The 20,677-nt window shown below is 35.1% G+C and overlaps 1 protein-coding gene across 1 annotated transcript in view; it reads right to left on the bottom strand.

Annotated features, from left to right (window-relative positions):
- Window positions 1-20,442, bottom strand: part of SEL1L2 (SEL1L2 adaptor subunit of ERAD E3 ligase) — a 162,156-nt gene extending 141,714 nt beyond the window's left edge. Inside the window, exon 1 of the mRNA XM_051975899.1 lies at window positions 20,302-20,442. Within this exon, the coding sequence (XP_051831859.1) occupies window positions 20,302-20,359 (58 nt within the window). The 5' untranslated portion in view covers window positions 20,360-20,442. The remainder of the gene's footprint in view (window positions 1-20,301) is intronic.
- Window positions 20,443-20,677: the final 235 nt, after the last annotated feature.

Below are 20,677 nucleotides of genomic sequence, written 5' to 3'. Positions count from 1 at the left end.
AGAACCAGGTCAATTTGCCCAGAGGTCACCTTGCATCTACCACTAAGGAAGGTACAGCTTAAGCCTTAGTACCCTAGACTGATGAAGTCCCAGGGTCAACTTTGTTACCTTTCTGGGAAAAACCAGCCTGAATCACTTATAGGGAATCAAGGGAATCATGGCAGATAAGTAGTTCTATCACACTGGAGAAAATAGAGTAATATAAATAAGCATTTAAGGGAACAGGCTTGTACTTTCAGGCAGGAAACTTAGTCCCTTGGGCTAATCAAGTCCCAGGGTGAACTTTTTCCCCCTTTCTGGGAAAAACCAGCCTGACTCATTTGCAGAGGACGAGGAAAATCCTAGTAGATAGTAGTCCTATCACAATATAGAAATATAAATAAGCATTTAAAGGCTTGTACTTTCAGGCAGTGATGTGAGCAGTAGGGGAGGAGGAGGGTTGAGCCTCCCTTCTCTCCCTTTCTACAGCTAAATCGAGGTTCCCCAGGATTTCTCCAGAAGTAGTGGAAAGAAAGATGCTATGGAGTGGATTCTTGTCCTCTCTATACATCCATATCTTGCTGGGTTTCTCTTCAGTTTTCTATTTCAGTCCATTCTCACTAACCTGATCACATCTGTCCTTTCCTTAACGCACATTCGGCTATATCACAAAATATCAATTTCTTTTGCTTTTCTTGTTTTCTGTTACATAATTAGGACTCTACCTGCCCCTTTTCTATCCCTCCATTTGACTTTGCTGCACATGCAGCACCTTGGTCTTGTGGCTTCCTTTCCAGATTAAAATTCCTTGAAAACCTGGGGAACTCTGGGTCAAGTTTTCCAGGAAGTCTTCATGTCAGGAGCTACCCTAATAAAAATGGAACATACCCTCCACTAGCATGATTATTGGTCACTTTCTGATATGAGTTTTTATCAGGACCACTATTGATGTGATGTTGGTTAAATATAGAGTGATGAAAATTTCCTAAGTCTGGCCATGTGCTTGAGAGGCTTTTGGAAGTCTGTTGTTCCAATGATAATATACAAACCCTTCTATTTTTCTCTTAAAGCTCTTTGCAATCTGACTGCATCCTACCTATCGTTCCATTCAGGGTGTACAGAGCATACATTAAAAATTCTGAAACTGGCTTCCTAGGTGGAAGGGACATTCCGTCTCCTCCCTGGAGATCTGCATAGACCTGGACCTAGAAAGCTTTCCTTCCTCACCCAACGTCTAGAATCTCCTCTTTGCCTTCAAGAGACAGCTCAAGGACCACCTCCCCTTCCAGAGGTCTTGGTTGATTTCTGTAGTTGTTGGTGTCCATCCTCCTAACTTTGTATATATATTTTGTCTCAATCATGTGTTCACTTATCTGTAAGGGTATTGTATCCTTCCAGTAAGATTCAAGCTGCATGAATATAAAGACTCTCACTTTGATATGTGAATCCACAGGACTTAGCAGAGCGCCTGCAGCATAGTGAGTAAATAATAAATGCTAGTTTACTAATTGGTTCATTCATTCACACAATAGTAAGATTTAAGTATATATATAAATCCTAAATGAATGTACCTATTGGACTTGATGTTAAAGAATATGTGGGGAAGCTAGGGAAATGGGTGGGTGATGGAGAGAATATAGGCAACTAGATCGACCAGTGGATGCCAAGTTTGGGAGTCAAGAAGATGCATCTTCACAAGTTCAAATCTAGCCACTTACTAGCTGTGTGACCCTAAACAAGTCACTTAACCCTGTTTGCTTCCATTTCCTCATGTATAAAATGAGTTGAAGAAGAAAATGGGCAGCTAGGGGTACAGTGGATAGAATGCCCATTCTGGAACCAGGAAGACTTGAGTTCACATCTGATCTCAGACACTTATGTGACCCTGAGCAAATGACTTAACCATGTTGGCCTCCAGTTTTGTCACCTGTAAAATAAGCTGAAGAAGGAAATGGAAAAATAATCCAATATCTTTGCCAAGAAAACCTCAAATGGGGTCACAAAGAGTCAGGTATGACTGAAATTGACTGAACAACAAAAAAAAATTCAAAAAAATAGGGTTGCTAGTGTGCACACAGAAAACTAAATCTAATATTAAATTAAGAAAAAATAACATTAAGTAAAGCACTGAAAACTGACAAAAACATTAAGATGAATATGTTTAGATTTCTTTACTGGTTTGTAGAGTGTTAGATGCTTTCTAGTAGAATCTTCTCTATAGAAAATAACTGCTTATGAAAGATTAATCTTTAAATAAGAAATTTTCATTCCAAAAAGATGCTAATTATGTTTATGCAGTCTGAGGGAAGGAAACAGGTAATGTGACAAGTATCATCTTCAAAATAAGTATACTTTGTGTATGTTTTTTTTTTTAATTGCCAATGCCATGATAAATATATGAAACTTTTCGTTAACTGCAGATTTTGATATGAATAACAACAAATAGCAAGTATAGACAAAAATTAAGAACAAAAATTCAATGAAATAGAATGTGAAGAAAATTCCACAATTCTGGATATTAGAGGATACAAAGGCTAGATTAAGTGCAGCAGTCAGAGAAGATCAAACTGTAGATGGCCTAGTACTAATGCGTAGATTACAGGGTAAGAAGCAATTATCAAAAGATAGAATAAGCATAGGTAAGGAAGTCAGTGAAATGTGAAGAAGTAGGAGTGAGTCAACTTTTAGAAAAGCAGAAAAAGAAGAAAAGTTAAGTAAAGGCAAACATATGTTTCTAGTTGTTCAGATGATATATATGTTCTTGTCCCTCTGCATCCTCAATTCAGGAGGTCAAGTGAATCAATATACATTTATTATGCTCCTAAAACATATGTATTATACTAAATACTGGGGATACGAAGAAAGGCCCCAAATCTCTACTGTCAGGGAGTTCACAATTTAATTGGGAGGGGAGTGTGACAGCATAAGAACAACATGTATAAACAAGATACATATAGAAAAAGCAGGAAATATTCAATAGGGATAAGACATTAAAATTAAGAAGAATTGAGAAAGGTTTCCCAGAAATGAGATTTTCTCTGGGAAATGAAGGAAACCAGAGAAGTGAGGAGGCAGAGAAGAGGAATGAGAGCATTCCAGAAATGGAGGGAATGCCAGAAAAAATGCCTAAAGGTGAGAGATGCATATGTTCAGGGATGAGCAAGGAGGCCAGTGTCACTAGATCCATCTCTCTTCTAGGAGATCCAAAGGGTGACAAAAAGCCCCTAAGATAAGGGTATAACTCATCAAGGAGAGGGAAAACTGTCTTGATTGTGTATGGGCTTTTATATTTTGGTATCCTGAGACTTGAAATAAAGTCTGATATACACATAGAGACAGGTGTATTACACACAAACATATATATGTACATATATTTCTATGCACACATATACATATACATGTCTACATGTTAGAGAGAAAGAGAAAAAACAGAGAAAGAGAAATAGACAGAGACAGAGAAAGACGAAGAGAAATTAGAGTAATTTTCTGGGAACTACCGGCCCTCTCCTCTATTGATTATTTTCAATTTGTATATAAAACGATCTGTATATAAACAATTCATACATAGTTGTTTGCATATTGCCTTTCCTTTTAGACTATAACCTCCTTGAAAACAGACGTATTTTGCCTTTCTTTGCAAACTCAGTTCTTAGTATAGTATATATAGGGTACATAATAAACACTTAATAAATCTTTGTTAACTAATTGACTGATCGATTTCTCACTCCCAATTATAGGTAGTGGATAGTGGATAGCATAGTGGATAGCAAGTTGGATGTGGAATAAAGAAGACCTAGGTTTGAATTCTACATTTTATGGTTTCTAGCAGCTGTATCACACTAGGATAGTTACCTAATCTCAGTCACAGGTTTCTTATCTGCAAAATAAGGATAGTAATAGCACCCACCTCCCAGGGCTATTGATAAGATCAAATGAGATAATACATGTAAAATACATACTTTACAAATGCTACTGTTATTACAACCTGTAAGAAGATAGACATAAGTGACATTCTGATACCCCATATAAGAGAGAACATAAACCAAAAAAGATGTGATTTGTCAAGTCTCCCTAGCTAGAAGCCAGTTAATGTAAACTCACAATTTGGAGTTCTGAGCTCTAGGTTTTATTAGCATAACAAAAAATATGTTTTTAACTCTATAAAAACTTGTGATCTAATTAAGTTTCTTTATCTCTTCTCTGAAATTTCAGAGTGCCTAGATTTTACTTGAGGAAATTTTAAATCCCTAATCAGGAAAAATAGTCTGCTAATATTACATAGCAACAATACTTCTTTCCAAGTTGTTTTATATCCACTATGCGATTGTCACATGGGGGTCATTCACTAAAGTCATTTTCTTTTTCCCTTTTTTCTTTTATTTAATATTGAGGTAGGAGTCCATATCCCTTCCACATGGCTGCACGTTCTTGCATTAATCCCCTCAACTGATGCTAAAATAATCTGATGATGAAAAAAATATAGAAAATCATAGAATATTGGAGTTGGAAGGGAAGTCAGAAATCATCTAGTCTATCTTCAAGCTAAAAAAAGAATTTTCATGTTGAGAATTGCCCATTGAGAAATATATTGAGAAATAGTCTATCATGACTCTTCTTGAAGATATCCAGGGATATCACAGAACTCACTAATCTATTCAGATAACGCATCTCACATTTGCATAATTAGAAAATTTTACTTTATATCAAGCATAACTATGCCTCTTTACAACTTCGAACTGCTACTTCTCATTTTACTCTCTGAAGCCAAACCAAGAAAATCTACTGGTATCATGCTTCCCTCTGCCTTTTCTGCTTCATGCTCAAATGGCATCAGAGTTCCTTGCTTGTCATTTTATGGATACTCTCATTTTATTGGCAAGTAGATATAGTAAATAGATAGATAACTGATTCTGGGGTCAGGAAGTCAGGAATTCCTGATTTCAATTTTTTACTTTTATTAGCGATTCTGGTCAAGTCTTTCAGTTTCTCAAAGTGTAAAATGGGGGTAAACTTACACCTATCTCCCAGGGTTGTTGTGAGGATAAAACAATGCTGCTAATAGAGTGGTTTTTTAAATTATTTATTTTAAACAAATACAAAATTGGAGGGAAAAAACATTGCCATGTGCATAGCAGCACAGAAGAGAAAATTCATATATAAAGCAATAACCTTCCATTTCAAGAAAACCTATATATTTTTTATATAGGCTTTGCAAGTTTTTTTGGCCTCTGGTGTACACTTTTTGTTTTTGTTTTTGTTTTTGTTTTTTTGCCTTTCCTCCTCCCCTTTCCCTGAGGCAACTACAAGTAAGCATGGATATGTGAATGTGCATGTTATACACACACACACACACACACAACACACATACACCTACATGCAAACATATGTACATACATACATTTATAATTATATACACATATACATTGTATGCATACAAAAAATAATGATTGTTTGAACCCTCTTTCTCTGAATGTGAATAACAGCTTCCTTCATAAGCCTAAATCTTTCCATAATTTTCTAACTCTATCAGCTCATCATTTCCTATACCATAGTAATATTCTAATCTTATGCTAAGTAGAATATTACTTATGCTATCTAGATAGTTTAAATAGTCTAAAACACTATTGATTAATGTGGCTGACATATAGTGTAGTTTCAATATTTTCAACTTTAACCTTGTATGAGATCATGATTTTTTATGTTTTTTTACATAATAAATTCTACTCTTGATTTTTGTTTGTTAATATCTAATATTTTCTTTCCCTCTTGACTCCTTTGCTTTACTTCTATCCACTACCTTGCTCTCTCTCCTATTGCTTAACCTACCCTCTAAACATTGTAGACTCAATAAATATTTTCTCCCTTCCTTCCCTCTTTTCTTCCTTCCTTCCTTCCTTCCTTCCTTCCTTCCTTCCTTCCTTCCTTCCTTCCTTCCTTCCTTCCTCCTTCCTTCCTTCCTTCCTTCCTTCCTTCTTTCTCTCCTTCCTTTCCTTTCCCTCCCTCTCTTCCTTCCGTTCTTTCCTCCCGCCCTCCCTTCCTACCTTCTCTTCTATTCCTTCCTTCCTTCCTCCCTTCTTCCCTCCCTCCCTTCCTCCCTTTTCCCTCCTTTCTTCTCTTTCCTTCCTTCTTTCCTTCCTTCCTCCCTCCCTTGTTCTCTCCTTCCCTTCTTCCTTTTTTCCCTTCTTCCTTCCCTCCCTTCCTCTCTCTCTTCCTCCCTTCCTTCCTTCCTTCTTCCTTTTCTTTCTCCCTCCCTCCCTTCCTTCTTCTGTAAAAGGTAGCATATCCAACTAAAGACAAAACTCCACATGTGGTCTTAATAAAACAAAATATGACAGGACTCTATGTTTTTAGTTCTAGTTATTCTTTCTCTTAAAGCAAAGTGTTAAAATCACACTTGTTTATTAATATTATTATTATTATTTTTGGCTACCATGTTTATACTGTTGACTTTTTTGGTGGCCTTTCAGCCACCCAAGTATGTAATCTCAGCTGTATCCACAATTTTTATTTTCACTTTCATTTCATATCCAATTAATTTCCAAGTCTTATTGATTTTTACCTGTACAACATCACTTCTCCTGGACTATTATAATAGCTTTCTACTTTCCTAACCCTAATTCCTCTCAATCATTCTCCACACAATTGCCAGAGTGATAAAGAAGAGATCTGATCATATTCTTTCCACATCTGTAATCTTCAGTGGCTTCCTATTTCCACTAAGAATAAATACAAACTTCTCAAATTAGTATTAAACTTCTTTACAAACTAGTTCCAGTTTAGTTTTTCAGTTTTATTATATATTATTCTCCTTTACAATCTCTATTATATTATTATTCCTTCTATAGTATACTTAATTTCACATTTTTTGCCTTTGCATTGGAATCCCTCATACTTGCATTCCAAGGAAGTGTACTTCCTCCTCAAACTTGTCAAATCTCAAATGCCATTTTCAACTGCTACTCTACTTTCACAAAGTATTTTGCATTTATTTTGTATATAATTCCTGTAATCTTGTATTTAGAGAGGCAACGTGGCATAAAGAACAGTTTGTAGAATGTAGACTCCTTGAGGGACTACTTTCAGGAATTAAATAGAGAACTTTATATTTGATCTTGGAAACAATAAAAGATACTCCTATTACTAGGAAATGTCATGGTCAGATATAGTAGGCAGTTAATAAATGCTTATTAACTGATTGATGGATCTTAGGAGAAGCCAGTGCTCTTTCTACATTTCTATACTGGACCACTCCTGGGGTTATGAACTTCAGCCTTCTAGTATGAACTTCTAGTCTGATCCACTGTTCCCATAACTTGGTCTTTAATGTTAATGGATCAATACCTATCCATAACTCATTGCAACATCTCTCCCATTCTGCTTCATTATATCTTCTAGTTTATCCCTCTCTTTTCTTCCTTACTGCTGCCACCCTCTTCTAGATCATTACTGCCTCCTGCCAAGGTTAGTATAATAATGTCCAGCTGAACTAATTTCATTCTTTTCTCTCAAATCCCTCTTACAGATGCTACACTAATTTCATGTTTCTCTTTTGCGAAAAACCATACAATAGTGTCCTATTGCCTACTGCATCAAGTCTAATTTCCTTTGCCCAGATTTAAAGGCTCTCTAAAATATAGCCCCATCCCTATGTAGGTGATATTATTTGCTACTGTTCCCTGACAAGAAATATTCACTCCAAAAGCTACAGATTATTATTATTTTTTTAATGTCATTGCTTAGTTTCCTCCTTTTGTCAAAATGATCCCTAAAGTCTAAAAAGCATTTATAGAATATTCCCTCCTAAGTAAACATGTCTTTCAAGCTTCTTTATGCTAATATACTGATTAGGGAGTGGCAATATTTAGATAGCTTTGGAGAGGGACAATTTCTGGAATTTAGAAATAACATCAGTTTCTTCATTCAATGGCCAGTCGACCTTCTGAATCAGATGATATTGGTTTCTTATATCTGTCAAATGAAGAAATGTAGAACTCATCCTTCTTTCCATTCGTTCTAAACTGGCTTTGGACATTATTCACAGACTCATGAGCTTAGGGTCAAAAAATAAATGAGGTTTTGAGATTTAAAGGATCCTAGTAAATGTGAAATTATTAATATCCTATAGTGATTTCACTTGCTTAATTTTTATGGTTAAGCTAAAGTTTTGACATTCTACTAATGCTTTAATTATAAAAATTAATTCAGTGATATAATAGTTTCAAAAATAAATACAATGTTACAATATTTTCTCTAATTGTGTGTTTAGGAAAACAGTTTATGATTTGCTGTTTACTTCTGAGTGTTAAGTGGACTTATTTTTAAATATAAAAAAAACTTTCCAAAAGAGCCATAGAGACTATTCTATTTTTAAATTTAATTTTGTTTTAATGTAAAGGAAAGCTGAATCGTCAATGTACTTTGTGGATACTATTATCCTTGGAAAACTTATGAGTTCTCCCTTGTAGTATGTGGAGGTCACAGAGCTGTACACAGAAATTCTGTTTTTATTGGCCCCAGAAATAGTTATGGGTTATATAAAGATGCATGTACATGGCATATGTGATGATCTAAAATATAATTTGGCACCTAGGTACTTGGTGGATAGAATAAGGATTTGGAGTCAAAAAGACCTACATTAAAAGTCTTGAGTTACTTGCTAATTATTTATTGCAAATCAATTATTGCCCTCAGTTTTAGGGTCTTTATTTATAAAGTTGAAATAATCATGCTATCTGCCTCACTGGATTGTTGTGGGGATCAGATGAGATGTATATATAGAGTTTTTTTTACAAACATTAAAATGTTATGTAAATACTAGCTATTATTAAAGAGTCAGCTAGGTGACACAGGACAGAGTGCTGAATTTGGAGTTACAAAGACTTTATTCTTTGTAAGTTAAGGATCCTGAGTATATTACTTAACTTCTCAGCCTCAGTTTATTTATCTCTAAAACAGAGATAATTACAGCATATATCTCACAGAACTGAGAGGCTCAGATGAGACAATACACATATGTGCATATACATATATATGTCACTTTTAAGCTTTAAGATTACTTTCATTCAAAAAGACTCTTATTTAGCTACTACTTTGTGCTAGGCACTGTGCTAAGTTAAGACGTGGGATACAAACAAAGGCAAAAAACAGTTATTCTTAAGAAACTCAAAAGAATGGGATAGATAACACAAGCTATATGCAGAGAAAATTGGAAATAAAAGAGAGAAGGCACTATAATTAAAGGATTGAGAAAGGGTTCCTGTAATGGGTGGGATCTTTTTTCCAGGAAAATCAGGGAGGAGAGATAAAGAAGGGCATACCAGACAAGAGAGACAACTAGTGAAAATACCCAGAATTGGAAGATATTTCATTATGTCTAAATGTTAGTATTATTATTTACACGAATATAGTATGCAATTCTACAGCAGATTTGTACTTTAAGTTTTACACCATTATTACTAAATTATTATGTCAGGATACCTATCTCATGATCATATCTATTTCTTCTTCCTATATAGACATTGTTATGATTTGTTTTTTGGCATAGGATAGGTAAACAATTTTCTCATGATTCTCATGCTTCCTTGAACTAATATCTAACAATAATGAGATCATTGACCTAATTCTACAGCTCCTAAGCAAAAAAAAAAAAAAAAAAACCTAGACTGCCTCCATATCAAATAGTTGTAATGTACTTCTTTCTCACTTCTGCCTCTCATGATCCTTTAATTTCTTTAAAGCTCAACTCATATCCCACCTTCTATAAGAAGCCCTTCTTGGTCTTTTATTAGGATGGAAGATGAGAGATAGAATTTCATGTGAGCAAAAGTCATCAAAAGGTAGACTGAAGCCAGATAATAAAAGACTTTAAATACTATAAATAAAAGCTAACATCTTATGCTGGAGGAAATGGAGAACGGTGTCTTTTGACTTCAGAATGACCTGGTCAGAGCTATCCTTTAGGAATATCACTTTGACAGCTTTATGGAGGATGCATGGGAAAGGGAAGAAATTCAGAGGAAGGAGGTTATTGGGAATTGTTCAAGAAAAAAACAACCAGGATCTGAATGAGGTTGTCTTATTAGTGGAGAGGTAAGAATAGCTGTTAGAGATCTTTATTCATTAAGGAATAGAGGAAAGGGGGAAGAGCAGCAGCAGAATTGAGAAACATGACAAAGTATTTGGATGAAGGTTAAAGGAGGGAAAAACAGAAGTGAATTTGTTCCTGAAGTATATTACAAACTTTCTGAATGGAAAAAGGAAATACTTGGGAAGGAGTTTGGAAAACAAAATTATAAAAGTCTGGCACAGATGAAAGATATAACAATGATGGGGAACTTCAATTATTCAAACCTTAGCTAGAGCTCTCTCTATCAAAAGACATGCTGTAGTGAGAATTTCATTCTTCAGAACATAGAGGAACCAACAAGGAGAAATTCTATTGTGCATCTGATTCTCTTTAACAGGAAAGAAGTAGTTGCTGAGTTGAAAATGATGAGAAACTTGGGATAAATGACTTCTCTGCTGTAGAGTTTGTAATAAGGCATAGTTAAATATACTTCCTAAACTTTTGGGAAACTGATTCAGAGGAAAGATAGGATTTCATGGAGTAAAATGCTTCAGAGAACAACTCAAGAGGGAAAGTAATGCTCAAGAATGAAATTCTGAAGACATGAAAGGAGGAAAAGTGGGATTGGTCTGAAGAGATCGATGTGGATACACAGGGAACTGACCAACCAATTTAGTTTAACCAAAAAAAAAATCATGCAGAAGGTAGAAGCAAATCCAGGTTCCAGAAGATGAATATAACAACTTTTCACAATTTCATCAAAACAAAGTCATACGAAGAATGCTAAAGTTCAGAATAAATTGAAGCTGTCTAGAAAAGCTAAAAAAAAACAAAAAGGGAAACCTTTTTTTTTTTAAAGCTATATTGGGAGAAAGGGGGGATAAAAGGGATATGACATTTATTTGGGGTTGATGAGAAAATGATAACTGACAAGTGGAGATGAGGTAGAACGGTACAATTCTGTTTCTATTTTCTCTGCAAAGGAGAATGATTGGCCTTTTCACTTAAGGTGACAGTACAAAGAAAAACCAACAGGAAGTTGATGTCCAAGATCATTAAAGAAATGGTAAAAGAAAAAAAAAACCTAGTAGTTCTTGATGAATTCAAGGTATTTAGACCAGATGAACTTTTTCCTTGCTTTCTGAAAGACTGGCAAGATAAGACTGCTGAGTCACTGCATCAGTGATATTTGAAAGATCACGGAAAATGTGAAAGGTAAGTGATGTCATGATTTTCAAAGAAAAAGAAACAGAAAAGAATTTCCAAACTACACACTGGGGAAAATCTAGAATGATTACAGAGAGGGTTGAAAATCTAGAAAGGGAATACAAAGAGAATCAAGAACAGATACTCCAAACTAACCTCTTTTTCTTTTTTGACAAGATTATTAAATTTGTAGGTGAGGGAAATACTGTGGTTACACCTAGATTTGGCAATACTTTTGATAAAGCATTTCATACTATTACATACTTGATGAGTAAGTGAAGAGAGAAAATTAGACAATCAAATGGATTAGGAGCTAGATAGCTAGCTAAATGGAAATAGGAAAATAAGAAACAGTTTTTTTGGGGGGAGAAGAAAGTGGTTTAAATCACTTTGTTAGCTGCTACTAACAGTAATATTGTACTGGAAACTTACTGGTTAAATGAGCTGTTCATTGGATATTTTTCCATCACCTCAAACTCAGCAGATCCCAAACCAAATTTATAATCTCTTATTCCCACGCAAACCAGCTCCTTCACACAATTTTCTTGTCATTGAGTTCTCAAGTTACCCAGGCTCAAAACCTTTGAATCATCTTTGACTCATATCTCTTTCTATCTCCCCTTATTCAACCAATCAAAAGTTATATATCAATTTTTTCTTTAAAATGTTTCATATCCTATCTTACATATTAATTTCCATTGCCACTACCCTACTCTATAACCTTATCTCCTCTAGCCCATAACAGCTGTTTAGCTTGCCTCAGATTCTAGGCTCCTTCTATCCTACCTCACATTCATTCTACGTCCAATTGTATTTAAGTAGATCTGGAAATTCTTAAATGATCTCATATAGTGAATGGAGTTTAATGGATAGATGTTACTTTGGAAAGTCTCTGTTGGAATATCCTAGGAATCCTTGTAATGGTCAATATTTTAAATCATTTCATTAGATAAATGGAAAGATTGCATACTTATCAAATTTCAATATTGGATCAGATCTAATTGGGTGAAATTTATAGAGAAAGATACATAAAATTTTGCACTTGGGTTAAAAATGAACTTTACAACTATAAAACAGGGAGAGCATGACCAGAAAGCAATTTAAAAACCATTTAGGTACTTCAGTGGACTTCAGATTTCTTTAGATTGCAAGCTTCTTGAGGGCAGAGACTATTTTTTCCTCTTTTTCATATTTCCAATGCTTAGTACAGTGCCTGTTACATAGTAGGTGCTTAATATTTTCTGATTGATTGAAATATATAACCAATATGATATGGCATGCAGAAAACCTCTTATAATCTTAGTTTATACTGAACAGAATCATACTTTGAGAGAGGTGATAACCCTTTTGAATTTGTGCTGATTAGATCATGTGTGGAGTATTATGCTTAGTCCTGGGCACCATATTTTAGAAAGGACATTGACAAACTGAAAAGTACAAAGTGAGACAGTCTCTGAGATCCCTTCCAATTCTGAGATTTTTGTGGTTCTATAAAATACTAATTTTTTCATATCATTTACTTGCTCAGACCTATTTTTTACTGAATCAAGCCTAAAATTCTTAATCTTAGTCTATAATATGATCCTACTCTACTTATCTAACCTTATTTCCCTAGAAAAGTAATATAGTATAGTGGATAGAGGGTTAAGTTTGGAACCCAGAAGACTAGATCCAAATTCTACCTATGAAATTTAATAGCTATGTGATGCTGAGCAAATTATTTGACCTTTGTGTGTCTCAAACAATTCACTAGAATTTAATTACAAATCATCTGTGGGTTGTGATCTACATTATGGTAGAAGGAGTTTCCACAACAGGAGTTTCTCAAGCTAACAACATCATAAATTCTTTTTATGATCATACATTTTCAATTATAGTATTAGCTAAAGCCAGGATGGTTTCAATGACCCCTGAAGTTCCCAGGCCTTCTGTTATGTTTTCTTGACCTGGAATATCTTGCTTTTCTCAATCTGGATATATAACTTAATTATTATTCAAGACCTAGCTCCAATTCTAGTTTTCCACACTGACTTCTCTGAATATTCCAGCCCTCAGAAATCTCTCCCTTTTCTGAAAGTTTGTGGGCAAAGGAAAAATACTGGGGATAGGGGGCTAGGAAAATATGGACAAGAAGATAGTAAATATGATCCTTAAGACTGTTGAATAGGGCAGGCATCCAGTATAAATAATGGAGGAGAAAGTAAAAAAAAAATACCACCTCGACACAAGATTAAGTAGAAATGGGAATAACTAGGAACAATCAAAATAAGAGATGGGAGAAAAGAAATACTTTTCTTATACTTTCCCTCCAACCTATAGTGGATTTAAATGCTATTACAGGATTGATTTAAAGATTAGTAAAAATTAAACAAAATAAAAAGTTAATTAGATACCCTAGAAGGCATGAAATGAAACGACAGTTGCCAAATAGAGGAAATCAATATATATTCATTTACAACAGAAACTTTTTCTTTCTTTTTTTATTGTATCCCAAGTACATGGCTGGGTACCTTGCACATAGTAGTTGTTAAATAAATCTTTGTATTATTGGATTGGATCTAACTGAATTTATAATTTTCTTTCCCAAGTATCACACAATTATCATGCTGCTTCTTAATAGTATTGTTTCTATCATCATTCCTTTTCTTTTTCTAATCCTTTTCAAAAAAACATGCTTCAGAAGAGACCTTGAACTTATTTCCATTTCTTTATCTCTCTACTTCCTACAGTTGTAAAAATAAAAGTTCAAGAACGCAGAGAAAGGTGAGAGCCACCCACATTTTACTCTGACTTGAAGGATCATTCAAGATCCTATTAGTATTATAGTGAGAGCTTCTCTTAAGTGGTAGGACAATGCCTGCTGACATTGCTATGGCTTTTCCTCCTGTGTTACATGCTCTGGCCTTTCTACTTCCCCTCTCTAGGCCTGGTAGGGGCCCAGACATTGTTACTAGGCAACAGCTTCCTGACTTTGAACTAATGGGAGATTGATGAGGAACTTGTCCCTTTCAACTTAAAAGGAAAGCTGGTATAGGGGTGAGTGGGCAGGGGGAAGACAAAAGCAGTAGATTTTCAATTTTAGTTGGAGTTTATAACAATTCAGAATGGGAATTACCTTATAATAAAAGGAAAAAAACCCAAACCTAATAGTAGATAGTCCAAGTATTGGAATAATCTATTGTACAGATTTAGAAAATTATAGTTTAGAGTAAAATCTTAATACCAGAACCTGGGTTCAGGGTACTTTGAGTCAACATTCAAATCGTGGCCCCCAAACTCCCATTCATTTTTTCCCCTTTTCTCTATCATCTATCATTAGTTCAGAGAAAGATGTTTTATGAAATAACATAGTAAGAAAAGAACAATAGAACATTTCCTCCATAAGTCTAGGGAACACTATTCCACAAATTCACACACTATTATTTGGGAGAATAAGATGAATAGAGATAATGAAAGAATGTTGCATATAGGGAAACTACATGATCAGGGCATAAGTATGGAGGGGGCCAGCTCATATCTCTGACACTCCATAAAATCAGTGTTTTTGGTGATGTCATTGTCCTTTCTTTACCGCCTTTTTTGCTGCTTCTGAAATCATTAGACTTGTTCCACTGATCTCATTTGGTCTTGTGGTAATAGCTTACCTATTAGCCTATTGCTCTAAGGGTCTAATGGCACTTCTCTGGAGATTATTATATACTGGTCTCATGGTGACTATTGGGTACACAGTCTCAGCTAAGTGTTGCTTTGGTTGCTACAAGGTTTGAACTCTTTGCTGGGACTTTGGTCCCTGGTACATAGTCCTAATCTAATAACTTCATGCACCTGCAAGCCATTTCAAATCAACAAGCATAGATCAAGTAATTACAGTTCTAGCCACTGTGCTAAATGACAGGAATACAAATACAAACAACAACAAAAATGACAGCCCATTCTGTACTCATAGATGAAAATTGCAGAAGTATTATCTAGAAAAACATGAAACACTACTTAATGCTTTGCCTAGCTTGATTTGTTTTCTTTAGACATCAACAATATTTAGTCTAGACAATGATCTGTCTTAATTCTGAGGACAAAAAGTAGAGAACCATAAGAGAAGCAAAATAAAGAAGACAAAGCCTGAAAAGCTATCTTCTTCTGGAGCTAGGTCTTAAATAATAATTAAGTTATATATCCAGATTGAGAAAAGCTATCTTTTGATTGTGGTTACAAACTGAATACTTGTGACTATTATATCCTTCTTTCAGTGGAGCGAAAGTTACTTGTAGCCAAGAACCCTCTTAATTTTGTCTGGGTATCCTAGCATCTAGAACAGTGCTATAACTAAGCATTTATATTAAATGCCTCTTGAATTGAATTGAAATTTAACCTGTTTCTTCATTCACAAAGAGAATAGTATTATTTAGATTGCCTGCCTTTTGGGGTTGTTATGAAGATGCCCTTGTAAACCTTTAATTGCTTAAGAGCTGTTATTACTCCTTCAGAGAAGGAAAGCTCTGAACCTGTTACAGGTAGAACACAGGATGGTGAAAATCAATGTCAACTAATAATTTAGATTCTTTCTTCTGGAATAATAAGATGATGATTAGGGACAGACGTGGGTTTTTTCCTCATATTTTTTAATTTGAAATTTTCAAAGTACTGGGTAGTAAACATGTAGAATATCCCCTTAAGTTTACATACATATCTTTTGGCAATATTTTCTATTTTGTTTGTTTGTTTTATAATGAAGCTACTCTCTCATTTTAGCAGAGTTTATAGGATGGTAGGGGGGAAAACATCTCAAAATGTTTTAATGTGATTTACCCAATATTTCTAATAGGGTTGTATAGAAATACAATAGATATTATATAGAAAAAAGTCATTATTTCACATATTCATGGAATCTTAAATATTACTTCTAAATGGCTTATGATTTACCAAAAAGAAAAAAGACCCAAACATTTTCCCTAGGACCTTTCTTTCTTCCATTATATACTCAGAATTTTTTCCTAGAATTTAGGATGTTGTTACTTGTTCTTTGTTTTTGAAGAGGACTAATGATATTAGGGGTAATTTTTTGACTTGTTCATGAATTGGATTTAAGAGAGATAGAGTTGCATCAAATTGCCAGCCTCTTCTCCTTAAAGTCATTGAAGTCTAATATCAAGACAAAAGTCAGAATGACTGGTGATGGCCTAGGATGCAGGGGATGGATAACTTTATCAACTTCTATCTGACCAAGCTCTAAGCAGTACACAATACCTGCCTTCAGTCATCTTCATGGTCTTTGGAACAAATCGTTCTCTGCCCATTCCATCTGGGGAAATCTTCAAATCCTTGGTATAGATATTTCCTAACTTACCAATAGGTTTGAGGCCCATTGATGACCTCAACTTGGTTTGGTCCAGCCGATGAGGTGGTTTTTCTTAGTGTGGCTGCTACACATCGCATAGCCTCTGGAGGCTCAGGGGAGAACTGAGTGCCAGATAGATATCAGAAATGGATGAGCAACCCTCAAAAGGGCTTGACAAGTTCTCATACCAGAAATGCTAGACCTCTATGTGGGATGTAAAAGAGAGGGGATAGCAAATTACATTTTGCTCTTTCCTAAATGGGAGCTCTCCATGGTAAATATCTACTCATAATATTAAAACAGGGGAGCTTCTGTTCACTGAAGAAAATTCCAGTATGTTGGACACCCAGTGGAACTTATTTGCAATTATGAGTACTATGTTGTACAGTGTAAATTGGGAAAAAGATGAAAAGAGGGAGCTATGAAGTAAAGAAGAAGGAAGAACAAACTTAGTCATGAAAAAGTATTGGGGTCAGTGTCCAAGGAATCCAAATGTATTTCTGAGAACCAGAAGACTGAAAGATGTCTCACGACCAAGCTGCCTGGGTACATTATAAATTCATATTATCCAACCTCTGTAGGGTTTCATGTCATTAAATCAATCTTTGAATCCTCCTTAATTGATTTCTTATTTCCATCCCCTTCTATTCCAAACCTTCTCTTCCCTGCTCACATCTTTCATATTTCTTTCTCCTTTTCTCTCAACTGGGGATCTTCCTCTTTTCTCACTAAAAATATTGAGGCTTTTCAATGAGAACTCCCTCTTCTACTGTACTCTTCATGTTTTTCCCCATTAGATTATGAGCCTCTCAAGGGCAATGGACATCTTTTGATTTTTTTGCAATTGGCCAACCTTTAGCATAGTGTTTGACATATATTAGGCACTTAATAAATGTTTAATGAATAACTAAAAACTCCTTAAAATCATCTTCCACTCTCTCCTCCTTTCCTCCAGTCTCTCACAAAGGTATTTCTGTGTACTGAGGTCAACCTCTCTACTCATCCCGCCTTAAATTATTTCCCCTCAAATCATCAGATTCTCCCTCATTTACTGGTTCTTTTCCTACCTTCTTCAAATATGACCCCAAATCCCCCATCCTGAAAACAAAAACAACAAAAACAACAAAACCCTATATTAAATCCTTCTATCTTCTCAAGTTATCATTTTATAGTTTTCCTTTCTTTCTCAACTAACCTTGAAAAAGCTGGAGCACTCATTACCTTCACTTCCTCTCATCTCACTAACTCTTCAAACTGACAATTTATTGCTTGATGTCATCACTTAATTGAAACTGCTATCTTATCTTTAAAATACCAAATGATTTTAATTGCCAAAAACCTAATGAATTTACCTCAGTCCTCATCCTTCTAACCTATCTGTTGCAGTTAGCACTTTTTATTACCTACTCTTCCTGAATATTCTCTTCTCTCCAGGTTGTCATGATGCTGCTCTGCCCTGGTTTTCTTTTCTATCTGATAAATCTTTTTTTTCATCTTCTTTACTGACTTATCATCCATATCAGGACTCCTAATCAGGAGTTCTCCAAGGTTTTTTCCTGCCTCTATACTTCAGTAATTTCATCAACTTCCATAGGTTTTACTATCTTTGTACAAATGACTCACAGATCTATACATCCAATCCCAGCCTCTTTCCTAAACTTTATTTCCAGATCATCTATTTTCCTACTGGAAATTTCAAAACTAATAACTCAGGGGCAGCTAAGTGGCATAGTGAATAGAGCACCAGCACTGAAGTCAGGAGGACCTGAGTTCAAATATGGTCTCAGACACTTAACACTTCGTAGCTGTGTGACTTTGGGCAAGGCACTTAACCCCAATTGCCTCAACAAAAACAAAAACAAAAAAACCCAAAACCCCCCAAACCAAAACCAAAACTAATAACCTCTATACATCTCAATCCTGACATATCCAAAAATGAATTCATTATCTTTCATCCTAAACACCCCTCTCTTCCAAACTTTCCTATTTCTGTCAAAGACACTACCATACTTTTCATTATTTTTGACTCCTCCATCTCCTTCATTCCATATATCTAAATAGTTGCTAAAGTGTAATTTCTTCCTTTACAATATCTTATTTTATCTTGTCTCTCCACTCTCATACCTAACATTTTAGTTCAGCCCCTCATTACCTCTCACATCTATTATTGCAACAGCCTCCAAATATGGTGCTCTATTTAAAATATCTCACTATTTCAGTCCCTCCTCTACACTATTTTCAAAGAAATTTTCCTTAAACATAGATATCGTGGTGTATTCCTCTACTTAATAAACTCTAGTGGCTTTCTATGGTAGCCATGATCAAATATAAACTATCCTATTTAGTTTAATTCCCTTTCCAATTTGGCTCTGATTTATTATTGAAAACTTTTGGACGTCATCCCTCTCCCATATTCTGAAATCCTACCAAAATGACTCTTCTCTATGTTCTTACACAGAACACTATCTCTAGTCTCCTTGTTTTGTACTGGCCTTCACCATTCCTAGAATGCTCTTCCTCCCGCAGTCTGTCTCTTCCTTTAAGACACAAAATAAGTACCATCTTATTTCTGCATTAAGTCCTTACTGATCCCCCTAAATGTTAAAACCTTACTTTCTAAACTAAACTTTACTTAATTCCTTTGCATCTGTCTATCTGATCTAATTATAACATGTATACACACACACACATATTTATCTTCTACATATACCCTTATTGTTTTCTATATTGGAATATAACCTCCTTGCATGGAGGTCTAGTCTATGTTTTATAAAATTGATTATTCCCAAATTATCATATTAGAAGGAGGAAAAGTAGAGCAGGAAACTCCAAAGCCAGAGTTCTAGAAGACTTCAGGAATTCAATTGTTACATAATTGAAACCAGGGTAATATTTGTCAATGGCATTCTTGAAGTGAAGTCATAAAAGTACAAAATGATTTTTTAATATGTGGTAATGATGCAGAGCATTTCCAACTATTTTCTTTTAAGAATAGTGATAGAATTATGTAGGTGAATTCTTATAGCCTGGACCTTTTTTTTAAAGTGATATTTGGTAGGCTCACTTCCTTCTTCACCATTAGCTACTTGTGCCTATTTTCTGTCTATTTATCTATCTACAAAATCTTTAACAACCCAAACTAGGTTGGAGAAAATAATCTTATTGAATTGAATCAAATTGTTAAAGAGTGGGAAATAAGATTGAAGAAGAAAACTGATTTTTTGAAAACAGGAATTTTTCAGGAAACTTAAATTTAAGTTATAAGAATTGTTATGTTTTGGCTAAGACTATTGAAAAATACACACACGGGCACATATATACCTTTAAGTCTGTACCCCTTTTTACCTTATTTCCATTAGATTTTGCCCTTAGGATTTTGGAACTGTCTCTGCTTCTCAATGTTCATGTTTCTAAAGGCCTAATGAAACATATTAACCTGTCCTAAGCTTTCCCCATTCATTCTATAAAAACTCTTTTGAGGTCTTCTCTCTTCATTCTACTATTTTAGGGGTTTTCCACAGATGTTCTTCTTGCTCTATTTATTGCTGAGAATGGATGTCACCTCTTTGTGCATTATTCTTACTTGTTCCTTTCCAACAGAGGAATTGCAATACATTGACTTTTGGTTTTGTAGTCTAACCTCTACCCCTCCCAGTGCTAGTTATAGATGGGACCATAATCCATGAAGGTCTCATGTAAGTAATGAAGAACCTACTTTTTATTGTGACCTCAAGAATCATCCACATCTCTATTAACAGGAACAGGAGCTTCATCTTCTCCTGAGCAGTAGCACCTTGATGGCTACTGCTGTTCCTCCTTCCTGTAGCACAGACAGACAAGAGACTGGCCCACAGACTTTTTCTCCCCAGGTCTGTAGGGGGTCTAGGCATGTTGCTAAGCAACCATTTCCTGACTTCTGGGCCAATGGGATGCCAGGAAGGTATTTGCATCCTGGAATGAAAGCTACTACTTGAGTATGAGGTTGTCAGTAACAAACTTGCTGCTCCTCTGGCTGTAGTGTGTAGAAGGATCAAAAGTAGAAATTATCTTATGAGTAATGCCCTATATATTCAAATTCCAGTGCCTCCATG

Source organism: Antechinus flavipes, chromosome 2 (genome assembly GCF_016432865.1).
Source record: "Antechinus flavipes isolate AdamAnt ecotype Samford, QLD, Australia chromosome 2, AdamAnt_v2, whole genome shotgun sequence".
NCBI lineage: Eukaryota > Metazoa > Chordata > Mammalia > Dasyuromorphia > Dasyuridae > Antechinus > Antechinus flavipes.
The sequence above is the reverse complement of the archived record's forward strand: the minus strand, read 5'-3'. Positions and strand labels throughout refer to the sequence as shown.